Source organism: Mobula birostris, chromosome 30 (assembly GCF_030028105.1).
Source record: "Mobula birostris isolate sMobBir1 chromosome 30, sMobBir1.hap1, whole genome shotgun sequence".
NCBI lineage: Eukaryota > Metazoa > Chordata > Chondrichthyes > Myliobatiformes > Myliobatidae > Mobula > Mobula birostris.
This window is the reverse complement of record NC_092399.1, coordinates 13,845,379-13,863,059: the sequence shown is the minus strand read 5'-3', so window position 1 is coordinate 13,863,059 and position 17,681 is coordinate 13,845,379. Positions and strand designations below refer to the sequence as shown.

General features: G+C 40.5%; 1 protein-coding gene across 3 annotated transcripts in view; it reads left to right on the top strand.

Annotated features, from left to right (window-relative positions):
• The window catches only part of tfap2e (transcription factor AP-2 epsilon), a 115,716-nt gene that overhangs the window by 70,266 nt on the left and 27,769 nt on the right, over nucleotides 1-17,681 (top strand). For all 3 annotated transcript variants that reach the window (XM_072247226.1, XM_072247227.1, XM_072247225.1), the window contains exons 4-5: nucleotides 2,721-2,946; nucleotides 4,248-4,366. In XM_072247226.1, the coding sequence (XP_072103327.1) occupies nucleotides 2,721-2,946; nucleotides 4,248-4,366 (345 nt within the window). The remainder of the gene's footprint in view (nucleotides 1-2,720; nucleotides 2,947-4,247; nucleotides 4,367-17,681) is intronic.

The window sequence follows — 17,681 nt, the reverse complement described above, 5'->3', positions numbered from 1 at the left end:
GTTGCTTCATTCCCACAGCCTTGCAGGCTCTCATCTCCTCCACTACTGCTCTCACCTCCTCCTGAACTATGCTATAAAACTCTGTGACATTAGAAACTCAATGCATAACTGAAAGTGCACTGGAATTGGAGCTCCAGGTTTTCCAAATACTGTACATATTTTCTTTCTCTGTTGTTCTTACTCTATGCTGTAAGTAAGAACTTCTGACCAAAGAGAATTCCCAATTCATAGACTAAGCATCAAACACAATAGGAGTGTGTGTGTGTTTATGTGTGTGTGTGTGTGTGTGTGTGTGTGTGTGTGTGTTTGTGTGTGTGTGTGTGTGTGTATGTGTTTGTGTGTGTGTGTGTGTAGGGGAGGAGATGTGGTGTGATTGGGATGGGAGGTTGATGGTGGGAGATTAGTATTGGTCAGGAAATTGTCAGGTCAATATAACTACATCTAATTCTTAAGCAATTGCTGGTATACAAGTAGATCTTGTATGTCAAACAGGGACATTGTAAGCGTTTCTCTAAATTAGACCGGCATTATGCATAGCTTTGGAATCTGTGCCCTTTAATTTCCATTGGCGTTCCTCACGCTCAGAAGATATCACACCAGCCAGCAGAAACTGGAACTATTACTGTGGATTACACTGAACATTACAATGCTTACATCCTAGACCAAAAATTCATGTAGCAGTTAGCACAATGTTTTATAGCTTCAGCTGCAAGATGAGGATTCAATTCTTGCTGCTGAATGTAAAAATTAGTGCATTTTCCACGTGACCGTGTGAGTTTCCTCCGGGTGCTCTGGTTTCCTCCCACATTCCAAAGAAGTATGTTTAGGATTAGTGAGTTATGGCTATGCTCATGTTGATGCTGGAGGTTTGGCAAAACTTACAGCACAGTCTTCATTGATTTTATTTGACGGAAATGGCACACTTCACTGTACATTTCCATGTTGTGATGTACTTGTGACAAATAAAGCTAATCTTTATATAAAAAAAAAGATCGATGATTTCAGGACAGGTAGATGCCAGGGCTTTGGAAGACAATATCCATTTTCAAGAAGTTTTATTTAAAAAGATATTTTGTACCTTAAAACAATGCACAGGCTAGTGCAAACTGTGATCATGGTGTCGATGAGCAGAGGGACCTCGGAGTCCAAGTTCGTAACTCCCTAAAAGTGGCGACACAAGTTGATAGGATGGCTAAGAAGGTGCATGGCATGCTTGTCTTTATTATTGGAGACTCTAAGTTCAAAAGTAATGAATTTTATTGTAGCTTTATAAAACTCCAATTTGGCGGCATCTGGAGTATTTCACACAGTTCTGGTCACCCCACTGTAGGAAGGATGTCGAGGCTTTGGAGAGGGTGTAGAAGAGGTTTACCAGGATGTTGCCTGTGTTAGAGAGCATATGCTCCACATAGAGACTGGACAAACTTGAGCTGGTTTTCTCTGGAGTGGTGGAGGCCGAGAGGGGGGATCTGACAGAGAGTCATAAGGTGATGGGAGGCATAGAGTAGACCCAGTATCTTTTCCCAGGGGTTGAAATGTCTAATACTAGATGACATGTATTTAAGGTGAGAGAGGGTAATTTTAAAGGAGAAGTGAGGGGCATGTTTTTACAGAGAGTGGTGGGTGCCTGGTATGTGCTGCCTGCGGTGGTGCTAGAGACAGAAGCATTAATGACTTTTAAGAGTTTAGATAGGCATATGTGTGAGGAAAATGGAAGGATATGGACACGGTGTAGGCAGAGATCAGTTTAGTTAGCCATTTGATTACTAATTTAGTTGGTCTGGCACAATATTTTGGGCTGAAGGGTCTGTTCCTGTGCTGAACTGTTCTATGTTCTAATTGTGTATGTTCCTGGAGTAGCCACTGGAATATAACTCCTGGTGTCCTGTTATTCTGACTCAGCCAGAAACACTGAGCAAACTCAAAATGCTAGATCTGCTACAAAGCATTTATTCAAGGACCTTTGTGAGCTATACCGTAGTTCATATACAAAATAATGGACTGACTAGTGGCTGATAATTGAGGTGTTTGGGGAAACAATGATGATTTATGACTCGTCGTATGATTTAGCAATTTTACCAGTGAAGCAGAAGTGTGAATCGGTGTCATCTTCAGTAACATCTCTGACCTACAATTGTCTCACAAATCTGATCAAAATGGGCAGGCAAATGCCATTTTACCCTTTCTCTTCTGCTTGTTATGCTGCCGGTGCTGAGGGCAGTACTGAAGGTCCTCCATCTCTGGTGGTGTTCAGGGCTTCCTTCATCACATCAGTAGTTTCCCCTCAGTTTTCACTACTGTCAGTCATGCAGGTCCTGGGTAGAGACTCAGGAATACCGTCACACTCAGAGGTAGAAGGATTCTTCATTGCTGTTTCCGTAACAATTCTGTTTTACCAGTGAGGGTTGTTAGCCCTGAGCTGAACCCCCACAAGCCTGGAGGATTGGTGGACCACTCTTAGTTTGGCCTCTACCCTTTGACCTGTTTGGCATTGGAGACCCTATCAAGAGCCAAAGCATAAAGCCCTGACTCCAGCCAACAGAGTTCTCCAGGTCATTGAGGAACACGAGGCTCCAAACCCTACAACAAGGTTGTGGTCCTCTTGGAGGATTTTACAAAAAAAATGCTTCACCCAGTCAGTGGTAGCCATTGTTTCTATGAGAGTGCTTTCAAAGTTGCATGCACTACATTCTATAGTGACATTTTTTGCTTTATTACAGTTCCAATGCCAATTAAAGCCAATGGCAGTTCACTTTCTTTGAACATGCAAAAGGATGGCTCAGTTGGAGGAGTAACAAACCCAAATGAAGTGTTCTGCTCAGTCCCAGGCCGCCTGTCACTGCTCAGCTCCACCTCCAAGTACAAAGTGACTGTGGGAGAGGTTCAGAGGCGTCTGTCTCCACCGGAGTGTCTGAATGCATCACTACTCGGAGGAGTGCTGAGGAGGTGAGTGAGAGAGGGAGTGTCGGTGGAGGAGTTCAGCCCTGAGGTTGAGGTCAAAGAGTTGAGAATGGTAAAATGAATTGTATAATATCAGACATAAAGATTAAAATGACAGACATTGGGTTTAGAAGATGAAAAGGAGGAGCACAGTCCATTGCAAATACGCATCACGCCAATGAGAAGAGTTGGAACACTTGGCAAGAAATGGAAAATGTAAACTGAACTGGAGATTGAAAGGAATATAGTATTGAAATTTACTGAGCAATAATGACTATTTTATATCTAATAGATATACAGTAATATGCAAAAGTCTTAGACACACACACACACACACACACACACACACACGCACGCGCGCGGGGTGATTGATAAGTTCATGGCCTAAGGTGGAAGGAGATGAGTTATTAACTTAAAACTTTCTGCATAATCACTCAAAGATTTGAACTGCATGTGCATGTAACGAGAGCGTCTTGGACCTCCAGGTGGTCCACAGCAGGGGTGATTGATAAGTTCATGTCTAAGGTAGAAGGAGATGAGTTATACAGCTCTCGTTACATGCATGTGCAGCTCAACTCTTTCAGTGAAAATGCAGAAAGTTGGAAGACTCTCCTCATCTTCTATTTTAGGCCACAAACTTATCAATCACCCCTCATGTGTTATCTATAGCTAGGGTGCCTAGGACTTTTTCACAGTACTGTATTTGTCCACGTGGAGCAGAGAGCGAGTTTGTAAATCTGGCGGGAGCAAAGGATATTGGGAACGATAAGAGTGGAGCGCCGCCAGGGGTGGGGGGAGGGGGGTTGCGGGACAGGTGGCAGAAGAGGAGTGTTTGGAGTGAGGGGAGTGGAGTGAGGGTTGACATGGGTGCAGACACAACCAGCCCTGAGACACCAGTGAAGATCATTTGATTCCAAACAGTTGGTTTATTGATCATTACAGAGTGTCTCTCTGGTGCTTCCTGCTCTCTCCCCTCTCCCTTCCCCTTCACCCAACCGTGATTCCCTTCTCCCTGCCCCCTTCCCACTCTCAGTCTGCAATGGAGACCCATATCAGAATCGGGGTTATCATCACTCACATATATCATGAAGTTTGTTTTTTTTTGTGGCAGCAGTACAGTGTAATGCTTAAAATTAATACAACTCTTGCAAATGTCTTAGACATCCTAGCTACATATACGTGCTTAAGAGCTTTGCACAGTACTGTAATTAAGTTCATGCATGTACTGAGCAAGAAGTTGAAAAGTTACTGGAGTTGTTATTTTTCCACCTGTATACTGGATTTAAATCTATGTATGTCTTCCTCAGGGCAAAGTCAAAAAATGGTGGTAGATCCTTGAGAGAAAAATTGGAAAAGATTGGATTGAATTTGCCTGCAGGAAGACGCAAAGCAGCCAACGTCACCTTACTCACCTCACTCGTCGAAGGTAGGGCAATTTTCAAGAAACACCCGAAGGCAATTCTATAGAGAAAACATCTTTAATCCTTTGGATGTGCATGTCCAAACAGGCACATGTGTAAAGCACTGATCTGATTGTAATCTCAGTTCCACATTCCTGGTTACCTCATTCTAGTCTGCACATCCATCTATCTAAACTAGGAAAAACAACCGATAAGTTAGCTTGTCAGCCTTCAGTATATATATTATAGCGATGTTCCAGCTGGGAATGTGTACTGTGTATTATTTTGCCAAATTAGTCTAAAACAGACTCCTGTTTAAGTATTTAAATCCAGAATAGATCGAGTTGTCTTTCTGGTGTCGACTCTCTGGGCACAGAGCTCAGAAAAAGCGACGCAACAGACTTTTAACATCGTAAATCTGCGAGATGTTTGTTATGTCTCCCCTCTCGCAGTGAAATGGGGACACCTCTTTTTCCCTTATTAGGGAGGGAGAGAGCCTGTGGTATGTCGAACTGTCAGGTGAACGAGTAGTTTTTGGGGTACTGCAAGTCTGTGTCTTTATTGATGCTTTGCTGCTGCTCGTGCATGGGGGAGAGATGGAGTGGCTTTGGGGTTCTAACGTTTTAACTGTCATTCAATCTTTGGGGCACCTCTCTGTATTTTTGGATATCTGTGAAGAAAATGAATTTCAGGATGTATATTATATACATTTTTCTGACATTAAATGCACCGATTAAACTTATTGAATTAAAGAAATCTACCTGTTTGTAGGCTAATTTATTTTCATTCCTTGAATATATAAACAAAAGCTCTAGAGATGAGGTTTGAACATAAAGGGTTCTTTAGAAATTGGATTTAATTATCTAAGGATGGTTAACTTGCTACAGAGATTTAAGCATAGGGCCGCATCGGAAAAGTCAATTACAAACTGAATTGAGGCAGTGGGGTCCAGGCTCGAGAGCTTACTGAGGTGATTGTACCCGATGTTTGGACATTGGTTTAGTTGCCAGGTCAGATAGAAAAGGTCAGGAGGTGAGGAACAAGCTGGTTCAGATCACTGCTCCATAACTTAGCTTTGCATTGAACTACCCTGAGTAATGGGACTCTCTTTGCGGACCAGTTCAGAACATTGTTTTCTTGCGTTATTGTTTGCAGAATGTGTTCTATGGTCTTTTTTTTAAATATATGGGTTCTTTTGGGTTTCTTTGTTTTGTGGCTGCCTGTACGAGATGAATCTCAAGGCTGTAAAATGTATACATACTTTGATAATAAATATACTTTGACTTTGAACCTACTATGTAGTTAGTGTACACAGCTGACTTGTTAAATGAGTTTGGTATCAACCACTTTTCCCAGTAACTTGTTGCTGTGATTACACTGGACAACAAATTTTTTCAAAAGTGTTGTTTATCAGATTTTTTTTGTATATGATAGACAGCTTGAAGCTGAACACAAATATAATTTCAGACTCCTTGTATCTTGTAAGAATTTGGAGAAACAAGAAAGTAACTTTTTTTGAATATAATATGCTTAATAGTATAATGATGCTGATGCTTTGCAATCGTTCACCTAAGCTAAAAATGTCTTGTTGGTGATTTTCATTTGTACTCAGTGTCTGAGCCTTCTTGCTTAAGTGTCCAACAATAAACAGCCAGCGTTGATGGATTCCAGTTGCCCTGATGCCATTTCTCCAGATCGCAATGTCCTGGTGAAAAAGTCTAAATGGGAATGCAGAAAATGAATCTTTAGTGACGTTTTGCACTTCATGGTTTTGTATGCTTGAAGCATGTTGTCAACTTGCTGCACGTAGTTTGGTGTTCTGTAGTTGCCAAGAAAAAATGCAACAACATCCTTGAATACCTTCCATGTGACTTTCTCCAGTCCCACTGGAAGTTCTTCGAATTTCCTGTCATTGATGACCTGTTTGATTTGTGGACAAACAAAAATGCCTTCTTTATCTTGGCATCAGTTATTCTGACTTGATTTATGAATTGAACTAGCAAATATGGAAGATTTTAAAACAATGATGTGTAATAGGGAAATGTCATGGTGATTTTCATAATCAGCAGCCCAAAATCCATAAGATACACACAAAGGTATTCAGGAAGCAAAATCTTGTTGTCCAGTGTTATTCCCACTCCAGAAAGTTGCATCTATATTGCATCTGTGATGTATGGATTCATCCCAGAGCACTGATGAGCGAGGAGAGTATGAAAGCAAATGTGAGATGGGTGAAAGCTTGGGTGAAGATATAGGGAACAGGATCGGCAAAGGAAAATTGGTAAAGTTAACCTGTTGATAATTCTGAGTATGAAGAAGTATTAAGTAGATCCTAACCTTACCCTTCATAGTTTGGAATCATATTCCACTTGTCATGCTTTGATCTATCTGCAAGCATGACTTCAATTGTGTTGTGTAGTCGTCGAGTCATATAGCTTGGAGACAGGTCTTTTGGCCCATCCTATCCATGCTGACCATTAAGGCTCCATTTTATGCTCATCTCTTTTCTCTCCCCCATGTCCGTATCAACTGCTCCCAGGTTCTATCTACACCCCAGGGATAACTTACTGAGGTCAGATCAGCTACCACTACAACCTTCAGACGTGGGAGGAACCCACAACGCCTTGAGGAAGCCCGTGCAGTTTGAGGGAGAACATGCAAACTCCACAGAGACAGCATCAGATTGAAGCCAGGTAGCTGGAGCTGTGAGGCGGCAGCTCTACTATCTGTGCCATAGCACTTGTTACACACTTATAAGGAGTCTTTCAAGATGGAGATATATTCCTTATGCTGCTGTAATGACATTAATTTCATTAATCAAAGCAGGCCATTGAACATAGGTCCTTAAGTGTCCAAAGTGATAACATCACCATTACTTTTCAGTGTTATGAAATTGAAATATTGACTCTACTAAGTTTGTAATCTCCTGGTGTAAGCACAAAACTTGTACTTCCATGTAAATTTTCACTGAAATGTTTCACAATTTCATTTAATCCAACTTGTCTTTAACTGCAGCTGTTTACCATGAGACCTAATTTAAAGCAATACTGCAAAGGTCTGCAGGTTGTGCCAAGGTGTTCATGATGCAGACATTACTGGAGGGACCAGCATTTATTACTCGCCCATAATTGCCATTGAGAATCAGGTGACAGTGAGCTATCTTCTCTGTAACCTCTGGTGAACGTACTTCCAATTTGCCCTTGGGTGGGGAGTTTCTAGACCCTGCCACGATGAAGGAATGGTGATGTAGTTCTAAGTTAGGACTTCAAAGTACACTTATAAAAGTATGTATACATTAAGTAACCTTGAGATTCGTCTTCTGACAGACAGCCGCGAAACAAGGAAGCCCAAAATAACCCATTAAGAGAAAAGAAGACTGTTGAACACCCAGCGTGCAGAGAAAAAAATCAAATCATGCAAGCAATAAACGGAAGCAAATAGCACTCTGAACTGAAGTCCACAGAGAGAGTCCAAGGCCTATAGTTCAGCACAGTTTAAAGGTGACCAGGTAACTGGTGTGTTTCTGTGCTCCTGATGCCCTTGTTCTTTTCTATGAGAGAGGTCACAATTAGTGAGGTGGAGTTGAAGAAGCCTAGAGTGAGTAACGAAATGCATTTTAGAGTTGGAACACATTGCTGCCAATGCTGGAGGAAATTAATATTCACCACAATTGACTGGGTGCCAAAAGGGTAAACTGTCCTGTCCTCTATGGTGCTGAGATTTTAAAACATTCATTGCAACTGAACTCATTTAGGCATGTGGAGAGTAATTCATCACACTCCTCTTTGCGCCCTATGAGTGTGGAGAGGATTTGCTGTGATAGGAGATGAGTTACTTGCTATAGGACACCCATCCCCCTGGTCTGCTCTTGTAGCCACTTAAATTTTGTGACTGGTCACAGTGTTTCCGGTTAAAGGTGAGTGCCAGGATGTTAATGATGAGAGAACGTTTTTACAGGAACACCACTGAGGTCATGTGAGGATGGTTGGATTTTCACTTGTTGGTGATGGTCATTGCCTGGCTCCTTTGTGGTGTGAATGTTACTTACAACCTAGCAGCCTATGCCTGTGTGTTGTCTATATGCTGACCCATGTCGAAATGAACTGCTTCATTTTCCAAAGATTTGAAAATAGAGAATTGAATGTTGTGCGACTACTGTCCGTCTGCCACTGCTTTGATGTCAAGCAGTCACTCTTTCCTCACCTAAGGAACTCAGCTCTTTTGCCGCTGTCTGCACCAGTGATATGACGAGCTGTTGTGTATTCGACAACATTGATTCAATTTGTTGGTCTGTTGAAGTGCACATGAACGAGTTGCAATATTTGATTCAGGGAGATGTCAATATTACAGTCACAACAAATTCTTTAATATCACTATATAAATATTAATACTCTCTCTTGTCTTTGGCTTCTGCTTCTGAATTTATAACTGATCTCTGTGACTGCTGGAGTAAAGTTTGTATATGCTGGAGTAAATCTTCATAACCTCAACAACAAGAAGTATCTTTCATCTAGTGTGGAGTCATGAGGTCTGGACTTACTTGTGTTAATATGCTCTTATATGGTTCAACGATATTTTTGAACCGAGAAATATTACCTCGCATTCCGGAGAAGTGAAGTGCTTTATCTCAGTCCTGAAGAAGGGTCTCAGCCTGAAACGTCGACTGTCTGTTCATTTCCATAGATGCTGCCTGACCTGCTGAGTTCCCCCAGCATTTTGTGTGTGCTGCTTTAGATTCCCAGTGCTCCTGATTTAGCAGGATTCAGTCTGGACTGCAATTCCACACTAATCTTGCTTTGGTATTTGCAATGCTTTACATGCTTTTAATTCTTCTGAGCTCAAGTCAAAACTTGGGCCCCATCACTTCCAAGTTTCAAATTGTAGTTACTAAAATTTATCACACCATCACGAGGATATATGCTAGAAGCCTGCGATGTCTTCCTGAATTTGGGCTGCTTTGATTCCTTTTCACAGTCATCTTCCTTACCACAGTTTCTGTGTGGAGTGTGATCAAGTACTTAGTAAGTGACAGCATGCTTAATTACCTATGGTATACTTAACTACATCTTAAAAGTTAGAATACGCCTGAGTTTACCTTCATCTCTGTGGAAGCTGGACGTTAGGAGCTGAAATCAATTTCAAACCTATATTTGAAATGACATAACTTTTGCAAATATCCATCATTAAGTCGTATGGATTTATAGATTCTGAGTACATGGCAAGTGAAGGAGAATGATGGTGAATAGAAATCTTTAAATAACTATTAACATCATGAATAAGATTGGTCTAATTTTTATATTGCTTTTCCAATTAAAATGAGTTACATTAGCCCAGGGAGAAAAGTATGTTTATTTCCAACAAATATCCAGATCTTCATCTTGGGCTTAATTTGTATCATAAGATCATAGAAACATAGAAGTTAATGGCATTAGAAGAAAGCCATTCTCTGCACTTGTCCACAATGAGCAACATAGAGCTGTTTGTGCCAATCCATGTCCCATTTCTTTGTCTGTAGCCTTGGAGGCTGAGATGCTGCAAGTTATCTTAAATGCTCTGAAACACAGTTTGGTGGGAACTCACTTTTGTTTGGAAGGCAGTTTGAGAGTGGTTTTTACTTCATAGTCTGGAACATTGCTGTTGGGCAGCAAGTTCTCAATCTCCACTGTCCTTTCGGTGAAAAAGACTTCCTTAATCTTTCAGTCAATTATTTTAAGTCCAGACTTTTCCTCCTCCTCTCCATTAATGGATCTGGGTCCTTTCTATTCGTTCCAGCCATGCTTCTCACGAGTCTGCCATGAAGCTTAAGTTCCTCATGTGCATTATCATTCATGTGAAATTAAATGCAGTTTTTCATTTGTTGTTGTGCAGCTACACCAATTTTCCCCAGAGAAAACTAAACAGTTCCTTTCAATTTCCATTGGTACTCATCTCTTCTTAATTCTCAGTAGTAAGCAGGAAACGATTCAAATGTGTTTACCTGGATGTGGGAGCAAAGATCAAGCTTGAATGTGGCCAGCTACCTGATACATTCATCACTGGAGTGGCGGATTTTATTCTGTTACCTGCAAATGAATGTTTTAATGTGTCTGAAATTAATTCATCCATTGCATAGCAGCGAGGATTTACTAGTGTTCAGGCACAGGCTGTGTAATAGGCAGGTCATGGAGAGAGGAATGGATGAAATTCATTCCTTTAAGGACTGGTGCCCCAGAAAGGCAGCGTCCATTATTAAGGACCCCCAGCCCCCAGGGCGTGCCCTTTTCTCACTGTTACCGTCAGGTAGGAGGTACAGAAGCCTGAAGGCACACACTCAGTGATTCAGGAACAGCTTCTTCCCCTCTGCCATCCGATTCCTAAATGGACATTGAATCTTTGGACACTACCTCACTTTTTAAAAAATAGACGGTATTTCTGTTTTTGCACTTTTTAAAAATCTATTCAGTATACATAATTGATTTACTTGTTTATTTATTATTATTATTTTTTATTTTATTTATTTTTTTTCCCTCTGTGTTAGATTATGTATTGCATTGAACTGCTGCTGCTAAGTTAACAAATTTCACGTCACATGCCAGTGATAATAAACCTGATTCTGATTCTCTTGTTTCCATCTGATCTATTTGAATGAGGTTGGGGGTGCGGGGGTGATTTGTTATTGTCGCTTCAACGTTGTTCTTCCCTGTAAAGTTTTATGCAGAGATTGCCTGCAACAGAAACTCATACCTTTACTACCTTGCGGATGTGCTAAACTTATTGATAAATAACAAAATTAACAGCATGTTTAATTGCCGATGGACCTTCTGCCTGGTTTCATATCCTCATTTATTCCAGTTACAGAATTCATCATATCCATGAGAAATGATGGGTACTGTTAGCCTAGCGTTTGCCTATTCAGGATTGACATCTTTATAGTGATGTTCACCAGTAAAATCCTAATTTGTATTATTTGTGCTAATTGGCTCTGCATTCTTCATAAAACCTTTGATAAATGTACCCAATATTTTGGCAACGATCCACTTTATGCCATCAATCTAGTTTGAAATAAGCAGTCCTGGCTCTGGGTTGAATTACTGTTTATTGGCTAGATGAAATTAATTGTTGTTAAAGAGAAGCCTTTTGATCTCGTTGCTCTTCCCACATTCGCGGAGGAATTCGTTATGCTTTAGTAGGTATTATTTTAACTTGTCTGCTGGTGGGAAAAGGTTTAAAATGTGTCCTTTCCACCATGGATTTAATATGGGGAGAACCCAGACAGATAACTTAATGGGAGGGGCAACCTGAATCAGGTACTTTCATGGTCGATACATCAGGTTTAAATTATTCTGAATATATTTAGTGGTGGCATATTAAAACAAATGTTGGATAAGCATAAAGGGGTATGTTATTGAAAAGGCTATAAATATGTACAATAAAAGGTAAAGGCCACTCCACTATCATTCTTAACTATCCTCCGAATAAAGTAGAACGATGTGTGTATGACAATTTCTTGTTACCTTGTCCAATGAATTCTGTCCTCGCTCAGAAAGATATGACATTCCTTTTAAAATAAGGCACGGAGAAGCCACGCGGAAGATTGTAATATCGAAGCGATGAGCTGCTGATCTCCTGCTCTCGTTATCGCAGGAGCAATTTCTCTCTCCCTCACTGGTTCAGAGAGAGCCTGTCTGAGATACCAAAGTATTGGGGGTGGGCTGTAGATTTTGATGGGCTCCAGATCAAGGCGTCTTTGCGGGGGAGTGTGCTTTTGCTTGCATGGTGGAAGAAGGAGGGTCAATGATTTTACTGCTGCCTTGTGTGTGGGAGGGGGAGGGGGACTTTGGAGCTCTAATGTTTCTGTCATTCATTCTTTGGGGGTTTTTCTGTTTTGAGGATGTCTGTGAAGAGTAAGAATTTCAGACTGTATACTGAATACATTCCCTGATATTAAATTCAACCATTGAATAAGGCACGCCTTCTAAAATCCAATGTACTGATAGACTCAGTACGATACTATGAGATTAGGTCGGATTCAAAGGTTTCAAAGGTTTGAAAAGTACATTTAATATCAGAGAAATGTATACAATATACATCCTGAAATGCTTTTTCTTCACAACCATCCACGAAAACAGAGGCGTGCCTACAAAGAATGAATGACAGTTAAATGTTGGAACCCCAAAGTGCCCCCCCCAGCTCCTCTCCCTCCCACGCATAAGCAGCAGTAAGCAACAATCCTTCCTCCCCCCCCACTGGCAATAAAAGCAATGGCACCCACGACCAAGCACTCAAGCGTGAGCAAAGCAACAGCAAAGACACAGACTTGCAGTACCCCAAAGACTACTTGTTCACCTGGTATTTGACATACCACAGGCTCTCTCTCTCTCTCTCCCCCTAATAAGGGAGAAAGAAATGTCTCCATTTCACAGCGAGAGTGGAGACATAACAAACAGCCCACTGGTTTACGATGTTAAAAGTCCGTTGCATCACTTTTTCCGAGCCCTGTGCCCAAAGATCTCAGGTCTCTGGGCACACAGCCTTAGATCTTCCATCTCCCACGACACACTGGTCTTCTGCTCGGATACTGACCTCGGATTCCCCCCCCCCCCCACCGTCTCCAGAGCCATCAAAACTTGGTCCTCTGAAGGCGAGCGGAGCTCTTAGGCTGAGCCCTTGGCGTGCCAAACAGTGGCCAGTTATGAAACCCCGAGAGCGGGTCCCATTCCCGCAAAAAGAACCGTCAACGTGTAACTCCAGGTCAGGGTCTTCAAAAGAACCCTGAAAGGGAAAATAGATATTAAAGATGGAAATAGAGCTGTTTCTGAAGATGCAAGTAAAGGAGTTGCTGTTAGGCGCCATTAACCCTCCTAAGCTCCACTTCACTACTCTGAATTGTATTTTTCCTGAACCTTGGTATGTTTCCAAGGCCAGTTTGGGACCAGATTTTGGCTGTTGCTTCATTGATTCTGAATGTTATCTGTAAATTATTTGCTGATTAGTATTTGTGAACTTTGTTCAAATTCCATGAGGAAGAAACTTGATATGAGTTGAAATTAGGTCCCATAAATGCTTGTGCATTTTCTCTGAACACTATTACATTTGAAAAAGGAGGCAAACTCTAACACCCCAGCAGCAGACTAGACTAGAAGTTTTTGTGGTCTAGGGAGTACAAGCTTAGATTTTTTTTTGCTAAGCTGCCACCAGGATTACTAGTTAGTGTCTGACAAGTGGTTGAGCAAGTCCAGTATATCATATGATTGCACCTGAATTGTGCATCTGGTGTCCTGTAACCTACCCAAATTCTGATCTGACATATTTATAGAGTCTAATCCCAGTTTCCCTAGGACATTTTGAGTGTTTAATAATATGGCATTTGGTGCACATCTGACAAAGTACTGGAGCATGGAATCATGGCTCAAAATTTGATGGTTTATATTGGAAAACTGAGTTTGTTTTCCCTCTCTTTCAAGTGCAGGGTTATTTTGGATTCTAGAGCAGCATTTGAAGTAAGTTTATTTTATTCCTCAAGATATTTTGCATGAATTGGAGAAATATTGAACTTGAATAACATGCAATTTTAAGGCTTCAGTGATGAGAAGTAAAGTTCTATAGTTCTGGTAGGAGAAATCATATCATTCTTGTGGTTAAACCTAATTAGCCGGCTGATAAGTTAGAATTTGTTTAAGGAAATAAAGTTCTGTTTCTAAAAGGAAATAGATAACATTTGGCAAATAATAAACAATTGTTCTGCGTATGATCTGTTTATCACAATGGCAGATATTTAAGAAAATTAGTCTACAAGCCTTTCTGCACTGTAAGTCAAGTGATTCCAAAGAATAGGAATTATTTGCTGCTTAAGAGCATCATATAAGTATAAAGTATAGATTTTCTTCTTGTTTTCTCAGTTTTTATTGACAAAATTTATCTGCCATTGTTCTTTGAGAGGATCTTTCCAATATTGGTGGAGTCTAAGACCAGAGGGCACAATCTCAGAATAGAATGACTTACCTTTAGAATAGAGATGAGGAGGAATTTACTTAACCAGAGGGTGGTGAATCTGTGGAATTCATTGCCATAGGCAGCAGTGAAGGTCAAGCCAATGGGTATACTTAAAGTGGAATTTGATAGGTTCTTGCTTAGTAAGAGTGTCTCAAAGGTTATGCGGGAGAATGGGGTTGAGAGGGACAATAAATCAGTCATGATGGAATGACGGAGCAGAATTGATGGGCTCAATGGCCCACTTCTGCTCCTATGTCTTATGGTTTTAACTTTCTCTCCATTATCACTTTTCTCATTGTATCCTTCTACTTGGTGTCCCTCTCGTTCATTCATGCAATCTCTTATTTCTCTTGCTTTGTTTGTTTGAAATTGTCCTCAGGTCTAACAAATCTTGAATTGAAATGATCTTAAATACTGAATTTTTCCAGCATCTTTGATTTAAATTACTGTACTTCCTCATTTTTGGAAAATAGCTTCACCTGATTTACAATCATTCTCATTCAAGGAGGATGATTATAAATACTACCATCTGGGACGAGGTACAGGAGCTTGAAGGTAGACACGCAACATTTTAGGAACAGCTTCTACCCCATCAGATTTCTGAACAGTCTGTGAACACTACCTTACCATTTTTCTCTCTTTTTGCATTACTTACTTGCTTCTTACATATTCTTACTGTAATTTTTAGCAATTGTTATGTATTGCACATTAGTGCTACAAAAACGCAACGTACCTCATGACATCCGTCAATGGTAATAAACTTGATTCTGATTCCTTGAGCTCAGGTATCTCCAACTGTGATATTCTGCACACTGTTTGTTTTGATGTACCTTAAATCAGACTGTATGCAAATCAATAGCTTCAGCTGATCCGTCTTTTGGCAGTTTTATTCAAAAGATTTTTTTCATTTGGTTCATCTTGTGAGTGAATATCTGAGAAACAGTGTTGTTTCCTGGTCAGTTCAGTTTATCCTTTTCCTTGACAGCAAATTTCACTTGCTGAATATTTGTTATTGATCATTCGTTATAGACATCAGTAAACTTGGGAAATGCAATCAACTAAGATGGTATATACTTTATTTATGTAATCATTTCTTGATGCCGTATGGGAGATCCAGTGTATTTTTCAGCGACTATTTTCCAAAATTGATTTTCTAGAGCTCGGTTAAAAACTGTTGCAAAGGGACTGTTACTGGATATTATAATTGTTAATGGCAAACATTGTGATCCAGAATGGAGGGTGATTTTAAGGAATTTATAACACAATAGCCTTAAAAGTGATTTATTTTGTTAACTGATGGCTTTGGCAGAACAGTATGTTGCTAACTCAGGCAGAGCTTAACAGAAATGCACAAATATATTTTCTATATTTATGCTATGTTATCACCTTTACTCTTGATCCCTAATTCATGTTGAATTGGATGGCTTGCAGGTAATTTCAGAGTGCAGTTAACAGTCAATCTTAGTTCAGAAATGATACATTATTTAGGCCATACCTGGTATTGCATACCAGGAGATTCCCGTCCCTGAATGAGGAAATCTGATAGAATTTTACAAGTCTGGTAGTTCCATGCTTGATATCGCTGATCCCGGCTTTTTGTACTAGATTTATTTTGTTTGTTCATTATAATGGAGGCGATCATGGTCTTTTTATGACCATGATTGTTCTTGGCAAATTTTTCGACAGAAGTGGTTTGCTGTTGCCTTCTTCTGGGCAGTGTCTTTACAAGACGGGTGACCCCAGCCATTATCAATACTGTTTGGAGATTGTCTGCCTGGCATCAGAGGTCACATAACCAGGGCTTGTGATATGCACCAACTGTTCATATGACCATCTACCACCTGCTCACATGTCTTCACTTGAGTCTGATCGGGTGGGATGGGGGCACGGTGAAGCAGATGCTATACCTTGCCCAAGGGTGACCTGCAGGCTAGCGGAGGGTGGGAGCGCCTTACACCTCCTTTGGTAGAGATGTAGCTCCACTCTGCCATCCTAAGATGATTTCATTACATTTATGTTTGCCAGCAGGTAAGGTGGGATTTGAACTTATGTTTATAAATCAATAGGCTAGGCCTCTATTGGCTATTGAACCATTAACTATATTAGTTTTGGCTAATAAGCAACTTTTGGTTCTGATGAAGAATCCTGGACATGAAACGTTAACTGTTTCTCTTTTCGCAGATGCTGCCTGACCTGCTTTCCAGAATTTTCTATTTTTATTTCAGATTTCCAGCATCTATGTTTTTGTTTCTTTTTTTAAGCGACATTTTGTCATTGTAATTGGTGTTCACTTTCAATTCAGTAGTGAGTGCATATTGCTTCATTCACAAAACCCTGGGGTAGGTAGTCCCACAAGGATATAAGCAGAAACTTGTCATGGGCAAGAGAGGGAGAAGGAAAGGCCAAGTGTGGATAGGACTAAGGGGGTGAATTGACCCTTACATCAAAAATGCATATATTAGATAATGTAAAGATCATTTGCCATCCCAAAGTTTTGAAAATATAATTTTATACCTTACTCCCTCAATCTGTTATGGCAAAAAAAAATCCAGCATGTTTTGGGTCCATGCACGCCATTTCTTTGTTTTCACAATGCTTTAAGTGAATTTGGTTCACAAAAAAGGTCTGTTTGTCCTCTCTTTTTTTCTGTAATGTGCAGAGATGTCAAGTGGTTTATTCGTGTTCCAGATGTGTTAACTCATGGAATCCTGAAGATTTGCGAAAGGCACACTCAAGGCTTCCTTTCTTGAGCGTAAATTTCTCAGTTTCCTTAGCTTCAATTTCATTGCCATTAACGTACTTTCTCCAAACTGAGGTTACTCCACATCTAACCAAGTGATTGAAATGATATATGGCACGTTGGGATAAACCTCCAGAGGGCTTATTGTCACTTCCTGGACCCAAGTTCCTTTACACCATGCAACAGGAAAACATGTAATAGATTCTGCATGGGAAACTTTTGTTGATAGTTTAAGTTTGATGATGATGGTAGTGCAAGTAATGATGGAGAGCATTCTGACTGGTTGCATCACTGCCTGGTACGGAGATCCCAATGCACAGGATCGAAAGAGGCTTCAGAGAGTTATAAACTCAGCCAGCTCCATCATGGGCATAAACCTCCATCATCAAGGGCATCTTCAAAAGGTAGCATCCATTATTCAGGGAATCCATACCCTTACCTTCCAGGGCGTGCCCTCTCCTCAGGGAAGATGTATAGGAGCCGGAAGACCCTCACTAAACATTTTAGGAGCAACTTTTTCCCCTCTGCAATCACATTTCTGAAAGCGACCTCACTTTCCTCTTTCGCACTGCTGATTAATTTTATTTCTTATTGTAATTATAGTAATTTTTTTCATTATCTTGCACAGT